The sequence below is a fragment of the Bactrocera latifrons genome, unplaced genomic scaffold (assembly GCF_001853355.1).
Source record: "Bactrocera latifrons isolate USDA-ARS-PBARC rearing strain unplaced genomic scaffold, ASM185335v1 scaffold_471, whole genome shotgun sequence".
Lineage (NCBI taxonomy): Eukaryota > Metazoa > Arthropoda > Insecta > Diptera > Tephritidae > Bactrocera > Bactrocera latifrons.
The window spans coordinates 367-22,227 of record NW_017537125.1 but is presented as its reverse complement, the minus strand read 5'-3'; the positions used below and the strand labels follow the sequence as shown (position 1 = coordinate 22,227).

At 37.0% G+C, this 21,861-nt stretch overlaps 1 protein-coding gene across 5 annotated transcripts; it reads right to left on the bottom strand.

The window, feature by feature from the left end:
- Positions 1-1,336: 1,336 nt before the first annotated feature.
- LOC108973364 lies at positions 1,337-19,888 on the bottom strand. Of its 5 annotated transcripts, XM_018940605.1 has the most exons (9): positions 15,820-16,293; positions 13,802-14,693; positions 13,593-13,661; positions 12,240-13,514; positions 9,594-12,062; positions 9,267-9,504; positions 7,359-9,203; positions 2,587-2,985; positions 1,337-1,905 (listed from the first exon to the last, which is right to left on the bottom strand). In XM_018940605.1, the coding sequence occupies exons 3-9, from the start codon at positions 13,626-13,628 to the stop codon at positions 1,472-1,474; spliced, it is 6,696 nt and encodes a 2,231-aa protein (XP_018796150.1). In that variant the 5' UTR covers positions 13,629-13,661; positions 13,802-14,693; positions 15,820-16,293; the 3' UTR covers positions 1,337-1,471. The 5 variants fall into 5 exon arrangements, with proteins under 5 accessions (XP_018796150.1, XP_018796148.1, XP_018796147.1 ...); XM_018940603.1 differs by lacking the exon at positions 15,820-16,293 and adding an exon at positions 19,848-19,888 and having other exon boundaries at positions 13,593-14,693; XM_018940602.1 differs by having other exon boundaries at positions 13,593-14,693.
- Between the last annotated feature and the right edge of the window lie 1,973 nt (positions 19,889-21,861).

The following is a 21,861-nucleotide window of genomic DNA, read 5'->3' as shown; positions in this document are numbered from 1 at the left end:
TTAGCGCATTTCACATTCTCACAATTCGTATTTAATAATGTGTAATTATTTTTTTTTTTTTTTTGCTTTCGAAAATTACAAGAGTAGCAATTCCTTCCAGCATGTACATGTACCTGCAACAAGCAAGGCAAATTAGAGCAGCAAGAATAATATGTATGTATGCATGTTTTTAGTTCTCGAAGGGAATAAATAAATAATAAAAAATATACATATATATATACTAAAACAACCTAACGCCCAGCAATGTGCGTCGACACCTTCGGGGCAGGGTGAGTTCTGAAATTTTGTTTTCGCCAACGGCGAAAAACACAGCACTAAATTGATTGCAAATTTTGTTAATTTTTCTCTTTTTGTTTTAATTGTTTTAGGTTAGCTTAATTTTACTTTCAATACGAGCTATTAGTACATACACGTGTATACAATAAACACCTGGAATCAAAGTTGGCTGTTTAAAGGCGTTCGTTTTGTAGTAGAGTGTGGCGCTGAATTTGCGGAAAGAAAAGCGCGAATATTGTTATTTAATTTAGTTTTGGGGATTCTCATTGTGTATGTATGTCTGTATGCATGTTGTATGTGGTGCTTAAAAATAACTACTAACAACGACTTTAGCCACTTAAATAACAAACATATACACATACATATATATATATATGTATGTTTGTAGGTTGTAGGATGACTAGGGTAGAGTGGTGTTTAACCGAATTAATGTTTTTTATTTTTGGTTTTGCAATAACATTTTGATAAATATGCTTCAAAGTGGGCACTTTTAGATTTCATTATCATGCGAAAGTGTCCGTTTCAAATATATGTAGTTGGATCTTATGCAATAGAATTCATCAAAACCTTCTATACATCTATATATAAATGGTACATAATTTTAAGGAAATTAATTTCAAATATTTTACCGATTAAAGGATATTTATTTACAATCCAATTCATGCATACATATGTATATCGGCTTACTACTTTTTTTAAGCATCTTTAACCCTCAACCCTAGAATTGTTTAGAGATAGTCAATTTGATGTTTTGATTGCCGTTAACAGTGTGAGATGAGCGAATAACGGTAATGGGCGTTCATTATATATATGTTTGTTTGTTCGTTTCTTTTTTTTTAATATGCACGTGTTGCTGTTGGGGTATGTGTCAGGAGTAAACGAATTTACTCGTACTTTAGTTTGTTCAAAGTATAATATTATATAATACCTTAGATTAAATTTTCGTATTTTGTTTGCATTTGCAAATACAATTATTTTGAATATTTTTGAGTTTCCTTTTTTAATAATCTTTTTTTGTTTTGCTTTGTTTTAATATCTGCTTTTTTCTTATTCTGTTTGCTTATATAATTTTTCATTATACATTTTACGTACACACGTACACACACTAACACACACCACACACACATACACTTCAGCCAACTGTCGCTACTGTGCGCCCAATCGTTGTTGGTTCACTCTATTCATTTATATATATTTATTTATTTACATCAGTTGCCGATCTACGCCGATTTGCTGCTTGTTGCTGATGTTGGTGTTGTTGTTTGGCAGCCTTGGCTAACGCCGAAATTAGTTGTTGATTTAGACTGGCATTGCCGGTTGTGGTTACGGTTCGTCCTGCAACTTGTATATGTTGTTGTTGTGATTGCTGTGTTGTTGGCGCCGCGGCTAAATGCTGACCTATTATAATCGTTTGCTGCTGCTGTGGCTGTTGATTCTGGTGCGTGGTTTGCGTTTGAGAGGCAGCCGTTGCAGTCACTTGATTTAATATGCGCGCATGTTGTTGTTGATGTTGCTGTTGTTGTTGTTGTTGTGGCGTTTTGATAGTTTTCAGCTGCAATTTTTGCGTCGACATCACAATGGGAGTGGCAGTTAGATTTGTGGTTGTTGTAATGGTGTTCGCATTCGATGCTGAAAATGGATTTAAGACGAATAAGAAATCAGGAGATTAGAAAAATAAGCTAGCATTATGACACTTAATTTTTTATTTAGAACATTTGTGTAGAAGCAATAATGTCATAGAAAGATTTATAGATATAATATATCTATAATATATATTTATATGTATAGATTTAAAGAGATATAAAACTTAATAAGTTGATATTTTTACTCTTCTAATATAACATCCGCATGTCACCCCCTCGATCAGCGCAATATAAAATAAATATCAGGTTGTTTATTTGATTAAGATTCAAAAAGTGAGTGAAAAATCCGACTTCGGAAGTGACGACGTTACTAAAATTGTTGACAAAAAAATTCAAGAAAAATTCGACAAAAAACGGTAAAAGAATTTAGAAAGTAGTTCGACGCGAAATAACTATGAATGTAGGGTATAACTTTCTTTACAACAATTACTTTTCTTAAACCATATCTTTTCTGAATTTGCAGCTTCATCTTTTCCATTTTACTGAGATTTGTTAAAGTTAAGAAAACTTTCATTATGAACTTTTTATGATTAAATGTTAAAGTAAAAACTATTTAGTGATGTGTAAATGATTATATATTGAATAATATTAGTGTAAAATGCATAATATATATATATATAAAATTATTTAAGATTGTGTATTATGCTCCGTTAAAAAAATATCTTACCATTCATTGGCGTTGTAGCGATTTTCAGCGTGGAACCGCCTATATTCCTTTGCGTTGCAATCAATTGCCGTTGCGCGCCGCTCAGTTGCTTTGTGCCCACAACTATATTACGCGGCCGTTGCTGTATGGTGCCGACCAATTGAATTGCCGTCTGCTGGCCACTGCTGACTATGCTGCTGCCACCAGCCGCACTACTACCCGCAGCAACACCACTCACATTTATTGTCGTTGTTTGCTGTTGTTGCGATTGATGTCCTTGCTGCTGTTGCTGCTGCGTCACTTGCTGTTGTTGTTGCTGCTGCTGAAGAACTATGCTGCCACCTGCAACACCCCCACCACCACTTGAGGTACGAATTGTTTGAGGATTGAGTTTTTGTACACCGGGACCAACAAATTGAGCTGGAATTGAAAGGGGAAGTACGCGGGTTGTTGTTTTGATTTTTTGTTGCTGATTTATTGGTTAAATGAATTGGCTGGCGGATTGATTGACTGACGCTAGGTTATTATAAATCTGTTTGTCCTTTTTGTTAAATATGTCACGAAAACATTTATATATATATACATATTTTTTTTGTGGGGGGATGAATATTTAATGAGTATAAAAATGTTAGTAACATACTAAATATTACGAGTGCAGCGATGTTTATGGGGAATCGAATCTAAATGTGATTCGGGCAAGAGCAACGAAATGCAAGAGTTTGTAAGTGCTAGCTTATGGGTATTTATATGCTTGATATTAAATAAATATTACACATGTGTATGTACATTTGTTTTTGTATGGCAAAATGGTTGGAAGCTAAACTCTCATTTTATACTTTAATATATATATATAATTTTTTTTATTTACGGTGAAATTATGATAATGTGCAGTGTTAATATGTTGGTGATAATTGTGTTTAAGGATATAAGCAGTATTTTCGAGGATAGGAACGGAATTTTCGTATATAAGCAATGAAAAATGTGAAAAGAAAATAGAATTAGTGTAATTTCGTCAAGTTGAAGAATCGTAGTGTTTAGTGGTTTTCTTTTGTACGACAAATATAATAAATAATTATCATCTAAGGAACCATATAAATATATGAATGCACATATACCATATATTAAAGAAGTACTATCATCAGTTAAAATTAAAGTTAGCTTTGGTTAAACAAAAGCTTTAATACAATATATATGTATAAACAGATACAAACGTTATTTACAAGGACTGTGATCGGTCAGTTTGTATCGCAGCTATATGCTATGGTGACTCGATGTGAACAATTTCTTCGGAGATTGCAACATTCGCTTAGGCGATAATTTCTTAAAATATGTATATCATACAACACTTGATACCGATCGTTTAGTTTGTATGGCAGCTATATGCTATAGAAATTCGGTACCGGCGGTCCCGACGAATGAGCAGCTGTCTTTAACCACGCAGCACCAATATGGTAGCTTGGATGCAGTGGTACGCAGATTAGGAAACTTCAAACCTGCCAAAATACTGCACTCCCGACCACGACGGGATGCTTTTGATATCTCCCATAGAACATCTCCATAGTGAGACGCTTATGCTCCCAGTGAAGGAGCATAGTGAACTCCTCTCCAAGCAGTTCCTGCTGGGATGTTTTCGTAGGAATCACCCTTGCAGCCATCTGCTTGGAGCGGAACCGCCTCCTAGGAGCATTAAAAGGTCTTTTCTTGACTACGTCGACGACGCCGTACAGTACCCTTCCTGTGAATGGCATTCTTGTGGTCAAATCACCACCTATCGCAGACGAAGAGCTCCAGTTGCTGCGAGAAACGCGAGTGACCCTAGCGCTACTTCGTTCTGGATATTGTAGCAGGTTAAACTGCTACTTATCCAGAATAGATCCTGACATACCCAATGTACTTCCTGCATGCAACGAGTCTCCGCATGACACTGACGACCTCTTTGCATGCCCTACAAACCCCACTCATCTAAAACCCTCCTCTCTTTGGTTCGACCCCGTCGAAATAGCACGTTTCTTGGGCCTCCCGTTAGATGACGTCGACGACAATGCAAATGACCCTTACCATCCTAACGGGGATTAGATAACCGTTAAAACAACAACGAATGAGCAGCTCAAAAAAGTACCATACAAGCACTTGATACCGATCCCTCTATGCTACAGAGATTCGGTACTTGCTGTAGCCCTCTCATAGGATGGTGTACTTATAGTCAAAACCACCACCCATTGCAGACGAAGAGCTCGAGTTGGCGCGAGAGTCTATAGCGACCCTAGCGCAGCTCGTTCTGTATACTGTAGCAGGTTAAATCCCTACATATCCAGAATTGACATACGAAATAAACGTCAAGCATCCAAAGAAACCCCCCATGACCCTAACCACCTCTTTGCATGCCCAGCAAATCCCATTCATCTAACACCTCTCTCCGAAAACGAATGAGCTGTTTGGGAGAAAAGAATGTGTGCAAAATTTCAGATCGATATCTCACATTGAGAAACCAGTTCGCAAATATACAGACGCACGGTAAGATATTGCTAAATTAACTCAGCTCATCACATTTATATACTTTTAGGGTCTTTTGACGTTTCCATGTTACAATATTACTTTTTATACCCAGAAGAGGATCCTTGATTTTGATCGGATAGTTAGTATTGCAGTTATTGGTGTAAAAAAACTTGCTGCTTTGGATTTCAGTTAATGTAACTAACTTTCAATAGATATTTCTGGTTAATTTAAGTACAAAAAAAAATATATATTCCTTTTGGTTTTCCTATATTCAGACTTCTAAGCAATTATTTTGTGACGCTAGAAACGTATCCTCAATGGTTATGTAGAATGCTGCCGAGTTAACAGATTTTGGAGGGCAGTTTTCCCCTACGTGGGACTACACTCCCATGGGAACGTTAAGGATTTAGCAGTGAACATATTTAGGTTGTTCTTTTAATATTTCCAAAATACGTATTCATTATTTGTTGGACAATAAGTCTTATTTAACACTTTCTAGCCCTGCGCATATTATTAGAAAGAACCATAAAAAATAAATTTTATTTATGTTGAAAACACCTACAACAAATAATAATAGAAAATTATAATTCCCCAATCTAATTTATTTCCATGGTCCACGCCGTCAGATAAGCTCAGTGCCGGGTAGAACGTGTTAAAGATCTCACTTATACTGTAATGTTCCAAATTTTACAACAACCGGTTGTACTATAAAAGCATACCCTCAACTTTACAGAATTATTATATATATATGCATTAATAATTCAGAGTTAGATTTCATTCTTGCTTCACTCATTAATTTCACTTAACCCTTTCATGCTCGATGTTGCCTATAGGCAACATTGTACATTTATGCTTCTAAGTCCCGTTATTTAAATTTTTTGGACGCATGGTTTTTTGCATTTCGTAGTCTGGTGTATTGTGTAAGCTTTCAATGAATTGTTTTAATGTAAGCTATGGAAGGGTTCACTTAGTAAATGTCTTTCGTAGAGTGAAATTGTCAACATCGCGAAAAAGGCGTTTACGCAAAAAGTGTTTAAAAAGATAGTAATAGCTGTTTTATTGTAAAACCAAGCGAACAACATAAATAAATAAAGGTACTTCGTTCTGGATATTGTAGCAGATTAAACTCCTACTTATCCAGAATAGACACCGAAATATCCAATGTCGTTGCATGCAAGAGTCCCGCTTGACACTGACCACCTCTTTGCATGCCCTGCCAACCGAACTCATCTAACCGCCCTTTTTCCTAATGGTCCATGAGGTCTTGAGATGCTCGAAACAGCACGTTTCCTGGGTTTCCCGCTAAATGACGTTGACGACAACATAGATAACCCTTACCATGCTAACGGGGATTGAGAAACCGTTAAAACAACAACAATAAATAAAGGTAAGATAGTTATTAAAAATAAGTCTTTGGAAAAGTGTTTAGTTTGTTTACAATAGTTTTGTAAAAGTGTAACTAACGAACCAGGTCACTAAGGACTTTGAAATTTTTATCACTTCCTACTTGAGATAAGACTAACATATATCTGTGCTATAAAATGTTTTAGCTCCGCCCATTTTAATTCGGGCAGGTGAGGGTTAATATAGAGCGAAAATGGCTTTAATTCAGTATTTATTTATGTTTTATTCAATTACATTATTTCATATAATAATAAAACTGAAACATAAACGGTTATGGACAGTAAATAAACCTCGGTTGTGGCACTAACAGGGCAATTTTTTTTAAAGCACGGCCGAAGGCCATCAACGCAAGAGTTCTTCTACGCGAAAAAAAAATTGAGTACACGCCGGTACTGGGCTGATCAGGGTTATTTTTTTGCAGCGCCATCGCATACAACCGATTAACTTAAGTGTTATATTAACTATTGTCGTTTATTATTAATTGAAGATGAAAGTTAGTATTAGAATTGGAAAAAATTCTGCGTTTGCCAAGTGTTTAAGAAAGGGAATAAAACTCGTGAATTTTGATATTTCATGAAGAAATATTCATTTGTACCTACATGTCGCGACGTAGAAGGTTTGTAAAATTGCATTTTTATATTATAAAATGTAAAATATATTTTGAATCGAAAAAATATGGACTTTAAATAGTTAAAATGTTCAGTCTTTAACTCGATTATGTCGAAAATTATAAGTTTCCCGCGGCCATAACTATATATATTCTCGATCTGGGAATGGGCATGGGTGGATATGCCCATTTTATGCTCGAAATCCCGAAACGGTATTCTAATGTTTTCCCAAAATTTCTTTAAATCTAAGAAATTTAACTGAATAACACTACAAATTGTACTTACCAATTGGCAGGGTTAGCATTGTTGTTGTAGTGCCGCCACCACCCACTGCATTTCCTACATTGCTACCAGCACCTGCGCCACCTGTCGCAGTATTCGTTAGAACTACAGTTTGTGTGCCAGCAGTTGTGGCAGTGCCACAAGTTGGCAGATTCACAATCGTACCCGTGGGCGGTACAACATGTTGCACGTGATTTTGTGTTTGCTGCGTCCCCGATGCCGCTTGCAGAGTTATCGTATGCTGCTGTTGTGTCGACTGTTGTGGTTGCTGTTGGCTGTGTGTTGAGACAGGAACTGATACCAATAAGCTGCGTTGCTGTATATGTGTTTGTTGACCCATACTACTGCTGCCAGCGCCACCAGCAACATTGTTGTTGGATGAAGCAGCGACACCACCACCACCAGCATTGCCACCGCCGCCGCTTACTATACACGACACAGTGGCAGCATTCGTTTGTGATGTGTGTTGTGGCTGTTGTTGTACAGCAGATTGCAATTGCAATGAGAGCGGTTGCGCCAAACCCGGTATTTGTAGTTGAACGTTCTGCAGGCCGGGGAAATTGGCTATGGCGCCTTGCAATAAATTAATACCTTGTAAGTTCAATGTGGTGGTAGTATTGGAGGCAGTAGATTGCTGTTGTTGTTGTTGCTGCTGATGATGATGATGCTGTGGCGATGGTGATGGCTGTGGATGTGGACTAGACATAGGTGAGTGTATGGATGGGGCAGCAGCTGGCGATTGCACTAGCGTTTTCGTTAGATACTGGGTGTGTGCGTGTGATTGCTGTTGTTGCTGCTGCTGTGGCGACATATTCGGTATCGCCGTCGCTGTAGTGGCACTATTGTTGTGCAAACGCTCAAGCAATACTTGATTTTGCGTTTGCGACGACTGTGAATGATCCGAACCGGATGGGGATGGTGTGGCCGCGCTGAGCAGTGTCAAACTGGTTGCGGTGCCCACCGAGTTGGTGGCACTAGTTGGCTGTGGCACGGCAAAACCACTAGCATTCGATGCATTCGAATCACTGCCCGGCGAAGGTGCTGCCACACCAACAACTATAGCGTTTGGCGGTGCACCCGTATTGCTCGAGTCGCGTCGCAATGCATTTGCCAATGCCACACGCTGTTGTTGCACGCCACTATTGAGTATTTTGATACTATTGCCGGTTGCACCGCTCACAGCGTTAACTGCATTCACTGTTCCACCACTACCACCCAAAGTGTTCACAGTGTAGCCAAAGTTTGCCGAATTTGGATTTGTCATAATGGCTGGCGGGGAGGCTAACTGTGAGGCGAGTGCCGACATTGAAACGCGTACCGTTTGATGTGTTTGCTGTGCTTGTGTGCCTGTCGTTTGTTGTTGCGATTGCTGCCCATCCGTTTGATTTTGGTGTTGCGTTGCTTGATTCAGATTAACAGCAACCAAATTGCCGGCTGCAGTGCGGAAGGTAGCACCCCCAGTACTGGCAGTTACAATATTTCCACCACTGGTGACGATATTGAATTTGCGATTAGTATGCAAGAGATTCTGCAACACTTCATTGTTGGTTGGTTTACGTTGTTGCACGGTTGTAGTTGCCGCTGAGACAGTGGTTGGCTGTGTTGCCACCTGTACAAAACTATCACCACTAACAACGGTTTGATGTTGCTGCTGTTGTTGTTGTTGTTGAGGCGTCGAAGTTGTGTGTTGCACCAATGTGACAGTCTGATGTTGGCCAGTGGAAGTAGTGAAAGTGCCGCTTGCCACAGGCGTACTTGTCATTGCAGCAGGTGCGCTATTCAACAGACTGCGTATGGAAGCGTTGCTGCTATTCTTCACATTGCTGCTGCTGCTTACAGTGTTGTTTGCTACAATTAATCAATAGTGATAAAAATTGCATATAACATAGGTATAGGGTGGTAAATATTTACAGGATTGCTGCAACTGCTGTTGCTGTTGCTGCTGTTGTTTTTGTTGTTGGAACTGATTGGCGCTATTCATGATGTTTGTGAAGATTGCATTTATCTCAGGATTGGTGTGTAATGTAGTGGAATTACTACTATTGTTACTACTGGCAGTACTCTGTTGCTGTTGTTGTTGTGCAGATTTATGCAAAAGCTGCTGTTGCTGCTGTGGAGTGAGTAATGGCGCGGCCTTCAGCTGCGCTTGCTACAATGGTCAGTGTATTATGTAAGTACAAAAAAAGAAATATTGGGTAATGAATTTAAGTAAATAAAAAAATAAATTGAGCAACATACCAATATTGGCACGCTGGAACTGAGTTGTGTGCGCAGTGCTGAATTTGCACCAGCAACGGCATTCAATTGAGCCGCCGTGATCACTTGAGTCTTTTGCTGTTGCTGTTGTTGTTGCACGTTGGCAGGTTGTATAGTGATGCCAGCATGTTGTAGAGTTTGTGTTTGTTGTTGCTGTTGATTTTGCGTTATGGGATGTTGTTGCACTAACACTAGAGAACCGTTGCTGAGACTGAGTTGCGTTGTAGTGTGCGCATTACTACCGCCCACCGAATGTAGTTGTATGTGTTGTGTTTGCTGTTGTTGTTGCTGCTGTTGCTGCGCATGCACACCGCTCGTCTGTACGTGCATCGTTGAGCCGTTCGCATCTATAAATTGGGTTGTAATTTGCTGCTGCTGCTGCTGCTGCTGTTGTTGTTGTTGTTGTTGCTGCTGCTGCATTTGCTGTTGGCGCAATACTTGCTGCACCGCGGCAGCATTGCTGGCAGTTAACCCGACAATATTGATATTCTTCGACAAATTGCTGCCAGTTGGCGTAATAGCAATATGTTGCTGTTGTTGTTGCTGTTGCACACTACCACCAACTCCGCAAACACTTTGTGACACTTGCTGTAGACCGACAGTGTTTATATGCTGCACAGTGGCGGGCAATATGTGTTGCTGCTGTCCATTCGGTCCTACCAACACAACGTGCTGTTGCTGCTGCGTCTGTTGATTGCCACCTGCTGTTGCTGATGCAACGGTCAAGTGTTGAGTATTCACATTTGCGGTTGAAGCATGTTGCACATGCGGTTGTTGCTGTTGCTGTTGTTGTGCTGCTAATAGAGCAGCTTGCCGTTGCTGCAGCAACAGAGCTTGTCGTTGTTCCGGTGTTATCCCCGTATGTGTTACCTTAGGCAAGTGACCTGGCATCAAATGCGTGATTTTAACCGCCTTGCGCCCCTCTTCGGTGAAAATCTCTGTGAATTGTTGTATGTAGCGATTCGCATGTATGCGTGTACCTAACGAAAAGCGACACGACTCGCCATTTCGTTCCCCCTCACGATAATCACGATCAACATACAGCTCACCCAGGTACTCGGAATTTGAGGGTCGTTGGAAAATCGAAAGTTTTATGTGATATATCACACGACGTCCAGCATTTTCTTCGCGTTCGGTTTCCAGCACATACTCCTCGATCAATTGCGGCTGGCAATCTGTTGTTTCGCGTGGCCGTTCGTAGGTTTTGGCATACTTTTCCACACTTATTAGCTGCTCGGGCACCTTTAGATTCGCTGGATACTCTAGACGTGGCGGTCGAATAGGTCGTATGACGTCACGCGGACGACGTGGCACTTTCGACGAGAATGACGTGAGCATGGCACTCACCAATGGATTATTACTGGGTGCTGTTGCCGCTGTAGTATTGGCATTTGCACTACTACTGGTGCGTGGTTTGGCGCGTAAACGCGTCAAATAATCACACAACTCCAGTCCGTAATGATGTGTGAACTGATCCAATTTCCGTTTTCGATTTATCGATATCTGTGTATACTTCTTCATTTGTCTCCGCATCTCGTGTGTATTAAATAGTTGCCGTGCATTCTGAGCATTGATGGCGAAACGCCCAATATTAGGATCGGGATCTAGACACAACGGTTCCGCAGTTGCCAACACCAACTGACTTTCTAGTTGTAGTTTGTCCTCTGCGCCACAAATTGCTGCACCAACCATTGAGGGTATTGTTGGGCTTATGCTCATATTCGTTGTGCTTGCCAAGTGCTGGATATCAGAAAAAATGGTAGCATTTGTGGGCCGCAGGAGGACGTGTTTCGTATCACAGATATTCGTCGAAATAGCGAAGGTTTGTCGAAAATCTCGTATTTGCGCAATCACGCAGCCAGCGTAAAATACATTCGGCTTAGCATAGGTACGGGGTTCGCTATCATCTTGAGAAGCATTCAGTGTGAGGCTAGGTGCATTTAACATGTCAACTAGAAAGTCCGGTATTACCTCACGATCGATGCACTGCAGCAACTGATCGTTCTCGTAGGGCCAACGCAATACTTCGATTAAAGCGAATTCACTTTGTTGGCTATTATCATCAGCCCTACCGGCTGCTTTCAGCTTTAATTCAGCTGTACTATCAAAGTCGGTGCCGCATTTTAAATCTGGCGGTATGGAAGCTAAACTCATTTTATTACTACTGTTACCGCTACATGTATTCCGACTAGAAGCACCTCTATATATGTTGGCAGAGGAGCTGATACCCATGCCAGCTATCCCACTTTCAGTACCGCTAACGCCCGGTACATTGCCGGACGCCTCGCCACCATGCACTAATTCACCGTTAGCTGTCAACAACTGCCGCTCATCATAATGTAATGCTAATGAGTATCCTTTATTACCAGGGTATAGGTTTACAACGATAGTGTTCAATTTTTCGCTCTCCACTAAACGTTCCAAAACAAAAGCACGTGAACGCTGCTTGAGCTGCAAAAAGTAAGAAATTTATAATTATAATTTTAAAGGTTTGTTTTTATTTTTCCTTTTTTCATTTTCATTATAGCTGATGATTTGTAAGATGGGTATGAAATTTAGTTACTTAACGTCGAAATTGTAGATAATTCACAAAGTCACATGCTATATTATAGTAGAACATATACTTACCCCAGTTTCCGTAAACGCATTTAAATCATTAGCCAACAATTGCAAATAATTTTCTCGAATCTTATCATGTATGTTGAAAAACTTAGATGACCCTGTCGCCGATGTTGTTCCACTAGAACCAGTTGTTGTTGTTGTTGTACAATTGGTTGGCACAGTGTTGTTACCATCGCGTTTGTTAGTTGACGCACGCGTCGTAGATGTTGATGGTGATGATCGGCTTGTTGCATCTTTAGAAATTTTCTGCCGCTTACTAGGCGAAGAAGTTGGCGATGAAGATGCGACCGCACCTGCCAATGGCGACGATGTATTTAACAAATGCTGCGGTGGATGATGATGCGTAGATGATTGCTGGTAATGGTGTGAGTGATTGCTGTGCTGTTGTTGTTGCTGTTGAGTACTTAAAGACGCGGAAGGACGTTTATCAGCCTTTTTGTTAGTGTTATTACTGGTTATTGTAATATTATTATTGTTGCTTTGATGCGTTACTGTTGTTGTAGAAAATTGTGATGCCTGCGCTAAAGATGTTAGAAATGCATTTGTTCCGATGCCACCATAATTGGTATTAGCAGTTGAATCGCCAAGTGATGATGAGGAATTTACGCCCGGCGGTGTTGATAATAATAAATCGGGCACTACCGGCGATGGTGAAGTGATCGAATTAAAATTGGAAAGATTTGTAGATGATGAGCATGATGATGGAGATGGCACCGCAGACGAAGTATTTGCATGCGTTGATGTTGTCGCCGATGGTTCTGCGAGTAGAACAATTCCGTCCAAGCTACCGATATTACCGCTGCCACCACCAACACTACTGCTACTACTAGTTGCGAGTATTTCAGCAGGCGGAACTTCACTGGGCGATTCAGTCCCATCATCGAAAATACAATACGGCGGTTGGCTAGGAATTTGTGTGATGTTACAATGTAGCAGACTGGAGTCAAGCAACGAACTTTTCGTGGGAAATGTAACGCTGCTCAATGGTGCTGGTGGTGGCGGTGGTGTTGTGAGCTGTTGTGGTTGCGGTGACGGTGCAGGACACTGCAGTGCGGTCTGTAAGTTTTGATAATGGGGGTACTGCGGCTGCTTGGTTTGTGAAGGAAGAGAAGAATGTTGTTGATAGATTAGTTGCTGGTGAGAATGTTGATGCCTTAGTATGCTGCTGCTGCTGCTACCGCTTGAATTCAAAGATGTTAAAGCTGCAGTTGTCGAATTACTGTTACTATTTATGCTAGTGTTGGAGCCTTTAAGCTTTTTAAGCGTGTCATTTATTATAAACTGCAATTATAAAAATACAAATTAAAGTTTCAATATACATATATTTTATAGATTTTTATCTAATTATTGTATACTTACATCAGCTTCTTGACATGATGAATCCAAGCTTTGCATGGTGCCAGTAATTCCTTCCTATTACAGTAAAACCTAATCACCGACGACATTCAAATTAAATTCAATTTTCTCGAATTGTGCATTAAATCAGGCGGCTATTTATCTTGAATTTAACACACTAATTTAATTGCAAGATTGATTAGTTAGTTTGGTTAAAACTACTCAGTACTCACTCGACTCAAGCATAAGTTGTATTATAATAATCAGAGGATTTACTTCAGTCTATAGGAATGACGTAGTGTTTGCAATTCTTTCTATATTTCTTTTTTAAACCGTATATTAATAATTTACACAACTTACAATTCAACAAATTAATAATATAATGGCGCGGAAAATATAGTCAGCAGGATTTCACTGTTATGGGAGTAATTAGATGATTTTAGTCAGTTAAATGAAAGTTATTATATCTTGGCATTTTAGAAATGACACTGGCTATTGAAACTGTATTTTTGTTTAATATTTCTCGCTTAGTTTTTTCGTGTGGTAGCGCTGGCATAGTGGCAAGTCTGAAGAATAATTACCTCAACTGTTGTTTCTTTGTTAAGATGTTTTTAATAGTCTAAGGTATTTTTACTAATGCTAACAAATTATGGTGGGTAGATAGCACAGTATAGTACCATTGCCTCTAGTTTGCGCTTTTCACTTTTCGCCTCTTTTGATTAAGTAATTTTTTATATTTTCGTCGGTATTTTAAAATACATATTTATGTATCCTTCAGATTTGTTCCGGTTTATATATTATTATTAAATTATTAGAGGTATGCCGTTTCCTTTGTAGTTGTCTTTTTATTTAACCTTTGAAGGTGTTACAGAGCCGGGAGTTAATTTGCGCTCCACAACCGTTTTACGTATACGCTTTCTTAAGTAGTTTCCTTCTTCTTTTTCTTGTACACCAATTTCCTTCAAATTACACGATATTCTTTTACCACTTTTTGACAAACTGTCTTATTTTATTCAATTGTTTTTTTTTATACTATAACAACTGCTTCCCTTTTTGTATTAATTGCTTATTAACCGTTTTCTTTAGTTTTTTGGTTTGTTTTGCTCTTCAATTTGTTAATGAAATCTGAAAATTTAAGAAGAAAATGATAGATTATATTATGACAAAATTAACTCTGCATAATTATGACACTATGAATATACTTAATAATTTTAGAGAATGAAATAGCAAATATTTTATTAGGAATACATTATAATCTATTTAGAAACGTTACGAATTATTTTTGCATAATTATGTTTCATTTGATTTCTATCTGTAAACACATACACATTTATCTGAAATCAGTACATTATAATGGACAATACAAATTATCAGCTAAATATTGTTACATGTATTTTTTTCTTTTGAAGGATATTTTGTTTTCACATAAAATGTTAACCAAATCACAACATATCGCGTAACTTTAAGTACACAACGAGGTTTAATAATGTCCATTACGCTTTTATATTTCTGACCTAACAAAAGCACAGTTAAAACGGTCACAAACCGCTAAAGAAATATTTAATGCACTTATAAATATTTTCGATGTACTCTTGTATTTATTTTAAAACGATACCTTTAAAAATATTTTTCTTTATGAAAATGTGAAAAAGTTTTGCAATGTTTGCATTTGACACGATTTTCATGATTTCCCTTTTGTGTATTTTCTTCGCTCTCACTCAGCACAAAGTGAGTGTTGCCACAAAAGTCACAACTAAAATTAATATTTCTGAATATTTTAGGATATAACAATATAACTGTTTCATGAAGGAAGCTCCACTACTTTGCGCTCAACGTTATTTCAAATATATTTTATTTTTATTCTTTAAAAAAATAATACACTTAATAAAATTGGTAATCAAAATATTCTTTTTTTATTTAATACTCTAAATATTTAAAAAGAATTTCTTATAAATTATGATTATTGTTATCACAAATAGAACAAAACTGTTAACGTTATATTTATTTAGTTAGCAGTTAAAAAATCACCTTGAAGAAAAGCTTGAGTTAACTTACAAAACTCAGCTAACTGAAAGCTCTATCAAAAACTTGTTGTCAACGGAAATATTTTTTGGCAGCCCAGTGGTTCTCAAGGGATCAGAGGAACCAAGATGTTGACCAATTTCGCAGGCTTATCATTTTAGAATGTAACTTAATTAATTACGTGGCAACACTCACTAACTTCAATCAAACCAATGTCCTGTCAACATACCATGCTGCTTCCATTATTTTTTCTCTCGCCGTCGCTGTTGTTTATTTGCCCAACTCTTCGGTTTGTCTGCTTAAAATTTCACAAAACTTTGCTCTTTTAATTACAATTTAAATCAAATATCTTAACTTATCACATCTGAAAGTATAACTGGATGATTGACGTCTTAATTTATCATTGGGCATATGTAACTTTTTCCTTATTTGTCACTGCCTCGTCGTGGTTTCGGTGTCGCATTCGTGTTAACACCTTTTCTATTGTTGTACACTTATTACATTTTTATCCTCTTATTGTTGTATTCAATATACTTCCTTTCTTGTTTTTCGTCACTTTGCTTTTATATACGGTTTGTTTTGGTAAAACTTATATTCGCGCACCGTGCAAAATTGTTTATAAAACAAAAAATACAAACCCAATACTTCGTTTGTATTCTGCTTTCACGATGTCTCTTCATCCGAGTGAATTTCACTTTATTCTCGTCTTGCTTTGTGCATTCAGATTTGACTGATGTTTCTGACAGTTCTCTTTATCGTTACTTTTCGTGAACGACACACTACTCGCTATTCATGGCGATTAAGTATCTTCAGAGCGAAATTGCAACTGAGCCAGTGTTATACTAGTAAAATTATATGAGTATTGCAGCGCATTTGAACATATGTAAACGACTGCAATGAATATGTAATACATATGTTAAATGCATTTGTCTCTCTCTATCTACCATACACTAGGTCAAATTTTATTAACAGCTTCTGCTAGATGAATGAGAGAACGGTTCTGAGTAAAATCATCTCTAAAGGAATGTAGTGAAATTTTAATATCCTGTTGACTTCTAATTATGTTAGTAAGTTTATTTTAAGAAATTATTTGAGCATAAGCATGTACTAATAATTAACTATTATTGGCTAATAATATACATATGTATATATATATAAATATTCATTTTCTATATTTATTAAAACATTATTGAGTTACTATTAACATATTTAGAGGCTCTTCCTCTACAAATACATAACATGTTTAAAAAATGTCTGTCAATTTATATATTTATAAAATTAATTTAATTTATATTAGCTTACATAAAACGTTATATACATAAAAACTGTGAATCAGCTGTTTTTGGAATTCATACCGACTTATATTCACAGCGGATAATGAAACTGATAAAATAAATCAGCTGATTACAGAAAAGGTTGCCGTTTCTTATTGAATTCTATTTATTTAATATGTTATACAGCAAAAAGGATTAAAACAGTTCTTAGATAATTATGTAGTATTTTTAGGATTGTTTTTTCGGAACCTACGTATTCACGCAACCGCAGAAAAATTAAAGGGTTATCAAAAATTAAAGGGTGTTGGAGGCACCAGGGTTATATTGTTAAAACAAGGTCGAAGGCCACCAAAGCAAAAAGAATTATGAAGCCAAAGGACTAAGGATAACCCGGTGTTGAAATAACCAAAATTATAATAATATCCTTTAAAAATATTTTTAATTTTCTGTACACTGATTGATGGGTATACATATATTAAGAATAATTTATTAAACCCCTAATATTTAAAATATTTTCAGGTTAACAAGTAGAATTGATATGAACATAGTTTTCAAATACTGTGTATCGTATATTTGTCGACGTTTTGATTTGTCGGAGTCTTAAATTTCGAGATTTTAACTCTCGGCATTACGTTATACACCCGTTTTTAAGATAATAAATGAGGATGCACCGCGACCTTATGCCCTCTACTAAATCTCAAGGACTCCCTTTGCCTCATCATATTTTTAAGTCCAATATTCTGCTGGGTGCTAGTGAGGCGATGCGATACCTATTCGGAAACATGGATCCAAGGGCCTTAATCCTGCATCCACAGACCGCTGTGCAGCCGATTAGCAGATGTTTCAGGCTCCCTTTCGCAGAACCGGCAGTTAGCGCAAAAGGATAGGCCCATGTTATATAAATGCCTATTCAGCTTGCAGCGGCCGGTGTAAAATGCGACCAGTAGCCTGAGTTTGTTCCGAGGGAGGTTAATGCTGTCACACGGAAGGAGGGCCAATGGTATATTGACACTTAACTCTTTTATCCTCTGGACGGGATTACTTTACCTTTGCCACACCCCTCTGCTGTTATTTGCAGAAGTGTGTGCATGGCACTTCCAGTGCTGCCGTCGGACAGGTGCACATTGCACCCGCTATGCAGAAACAAACTAGTCTTTGCAGTTTTGATAGTTGGAGCCCCACCGAAGTCTGCGACGCTCCGTACGTGATTATCGGTCGCACAATCATGATGTACAACCAACTAACGATCCTTGCACACCATTCATGCTTTTGTCGCTATGACCAAGGTCAGGTCTATACGCTACATCCACCGCAAAATGGAATCCAGAGTGAAACCAAGATATTTGACTCATGTTTTTTTTCTTAAGTACGCTTAAATTGAAGTCGGTCAAGCAATTATCAATGCAGTTTTTAAAACATTTTTATCATTTACAAATAATTTTGGGTAAGTTTCTTCAATTTATGCATATTACAATATATTTGCAAATTAGTGTATATTTAGCTTGTTCTGTAAAAGGGCAGAAGCAAATCTTGTGAAGAAAGTACGATAGTATTATGCGCGATGATGAGAACTCTTTCTTTGAGATTTCGTAAATGTTAATGCAATTTTTTAAAACCCACAAAACTACAGCAAAAGTGCTACATAAGAAAATACCACGTATAATCACCGTTAGAGATGATAGTTCCCACGACCTTCGGGTCTAAGTAACCAGAAGGGAGCTGGATTATTTTTTGGCAAAATTACTTCAGGAACGTTTTTTGCTGCTACAACAAAAAATAGCAAATCGTGTGCGAATAAAAAAAAATAAACAAATGGAAAATTTAGAACGGCATCCGCGAGTGAAGTTTGACCTCATATACACAGTGCCCCATCAGCCCAGTATATTTTTATTCTGAGAGATGTAATACTTTAATATTTCGACGGCAATATGAATGTTACTTGGGTGCTTCAGCTAGATAACGAACTGAAACATACTGCGAAGAGTCACAGTTGGTTGGACGATTATGTGATTTCTTTATTGACCGGCCTTCGTGCAATCCAGACATTAACTGAATTTACAATCTATGGGAGCAATTCAAAACGAAGGCTCGGTTGCACAAGGTCGAAATTTTCACCGAAATGAGAAAAGCTAATTGAAACAATGCTTGCAGATTTAAAGCAACAAATATTATTTCTCCCATAAAAAAAATGTATAACAAGTAGAATATAATTAAATTTACAAACTACATATTATTTAAGAGCGTTGAAATGTCGGTTAATCAATCTGTAAAAATTTATCTAGTGAACTTTTCGACTCGTGAATGGTTGCATGATTCACATAGCAACATTGCTAATAATTAAAATTAAGTTCTTGAATGGAAACTTTATTTGTAAAAGATATTATTCATTTCGACCGGAAACGAGCTATTTCGACAACGTTAGACCAGTGAAAAAAGGATTGTTTTATTATTGCATTTCAGAAGTATAAATGTATATTTAAGATAAGGCGTTTCTTCTGAATAGGTTGGTTAAATAGTTGTCGTTGTTAAATCAAATTTAAAACGAGCACTTTTATTTCAAACGTTCATTTTCATAATTTCAAACAAATGTTCGCTCTTTACAGTATTTAAAGGTTTTTCCCTTTCCCTTTTTATAAACATAAATAGAATCGAAGACGTAGTGGGTTAACAATGCTAATACAGGCAATGCAAGGTTTACCACATTAGGGACCGATTGTAATGTTATGGTTAAAGTTGACATTTTAAATGTACACTTAAATCTATCAACAGAAACTGATAAACACCTGTTATTGATAATAATAGAATAATTTGTAATTGGAACGAAACATTTTGCTATCTAAAACAATCCGCATATTTTCTGGGTATCATGAATTCTATTTTATTATTATAAGAAAGTAACATTGTAGAAAAATGAAATGTTGATACATTTAATATTAACATCAATGGCAACTATAAAATTTAAAATGACTGCAAAAAAACTTACCATTATTTACTCTGCTATTTAAATCCAATAATTTAATGTCCTGAGTCTTTATAATATAAACATTTGAATAACATATCTGATTTTACTTTCAAATATATTGTTCCATTGCTCACAATGTTCCGTGATTGCAATTTCTTGACAGTCCAACTCTCTCACGTCAATGGCGACTCTATTATAGTAGCACTCTTTTATTCATGCCACTGTTTATGAAAATGAAAACAAATAAACAGATGAGCAGCAATTCACTCGCGATGTTTGTTCGTAATGTATATTTCTTACGTTTTCGCACGCACGCATGCACATATCATACACACTTTTATACGAGGTGATGCACAGAGGCACAGAAAATCACCAAATATATTGTGACTGCGCATCGGAACGAATACACTGTAATGTTTTTAATACCGAATATGTGAATAGTTCTTCACATTCATAAGCATCGAGTATATACTACGGAGCGAGATAACACTATTTCACAGCAGCTGTGCGAAATGCTACGCAAGACGCTCGAGGGGCGAAATTGCGGTTGCGACTGTGGCTGCTACTGCAGGGTACTTGTGTGGGAAACGCCGAACAATTTTCGTCTACAAGTATTTCTCACATAAAATTCTGTATAATGTTTTGTTTGCTTGTACACGATTTCACTCATTCACAATAAACAACCCATAGAATTGTCATTCTGTACACTTCGCAATAGTGTACACAATCTCACGAATTGCGAAAAAATAACGCAATTATGGAGAAAACGACAACGATGGAAATACGACCGAAATCGCTTCACAAACTAGTCTGGCTCGTTTCGACCGTTTGCTGTTAAAGCGAAGGATTCCTTCTGGTTATGAGTGGAAAAGAGATGACATATTGTCGGTAATAATAACATTTTTGATTACCACATGGGTATGGCGTGTGTCAGAAAGAAATCGAATAATTGTGAAGTTATATGAATTCGCCGCAGGTGTTTTTCTCGTTCAACGATGACAGATCGAGACAACGAGTACAAATGACAGCTCGATAATCGAACGAATATGGCATGTTCAGTGGAAGAGCTGTTAAATTGTGATATTTTTGTTTGCGTACTGAAATATGATATTGTATTTATTGTTCAGAAATTATATGCTCTTTATGTAAATAAATTTTGTTGTAACCTTTAAGCTGAAAAAGTATATGTTTAATTTAAAAAATCTACAACATTATGTTTTCTGAGAATTTTACAAGGTTATGGAAAAACGAGCAACGTTAATATTGACTATTAATTTAAGAAAGGTAGCAATTATTTTATTTTTGAGATTTTATTAATGAAATTTATTTATAAAAAATTACTTTAATCTTATTATTCCGAAATATATTATATTATTATTAACATTTGTTAATTTCGTTGCAAGATTTCTTAAATCCCAAGGTTGCCTTAGTTTGTTGTGACATAACTACAAATATAGTTAGTGATATTCAAAATGTTAACAGAGTAGGGGCAAATTATAATTTTCATTACGGTCATCAATTTACTAGGTTGAATTGAAGTTAAAGCTATTCTCAGATCAGCCCAACTCTTTTTGATATTACGATTTTAAATTATTTTCAGTCGAAGCTTCATTAGTGTTGCCAACCCAAAAAATTAATACTTAACAGACAATCACACAAACTTGTGAGCAAAAAATTAAAACAATTTAATTTAGTTATTGCTCACGAAAAAGTAAATAATTATAAGAATGGACATTAGTTCTGATTTATATTACGATGACAAAATGTTGGGGACAAATGTAATGTGCTGCACATAAGAAAAAAGTTGTTGTTGTTTGTTGTTTTACGGTTATCAGGCACGATTCCGACTACTTTCACACGTTTAAAAATTAAAAAATTTGCACTAAAAATACATGTTATGTCATTATGTTTCACTAAATTTTTTCACGTTTTTTTATAACTTTGGTCGAGCGAATACCCGGGGTGACTGAAGTACTTTCGCGTAGTACTCCTTTCTGCGTTAAAAATAAAAAAAAAAATATTAGAGGTATTCGCT

Excerpts from the sequence above, each read along its gene's own strand:
- LOC108973364 (XM_018940603.1), bottom strand. The coding sequence starts at position 13,628 with ATGCAAAGCTTGGATTCATCATGTCAAGAAGCTGAT. Across the intron at positions 13,515-13,592 it reads CATCATGTCAAGAAGCTGAT|TTTATAATAAATGACACGCT; the intron begins GTAAGTATACAA and ends TTATAATTGCAG. Across the intron at positions 9,505-9,593 it reads GTTCCAGCGTGCCAATATTG|CAAGCGCAGCTGAAGGCCGC; the intron begins GTATGTTGCTCA and ends TGACCATTGTAG.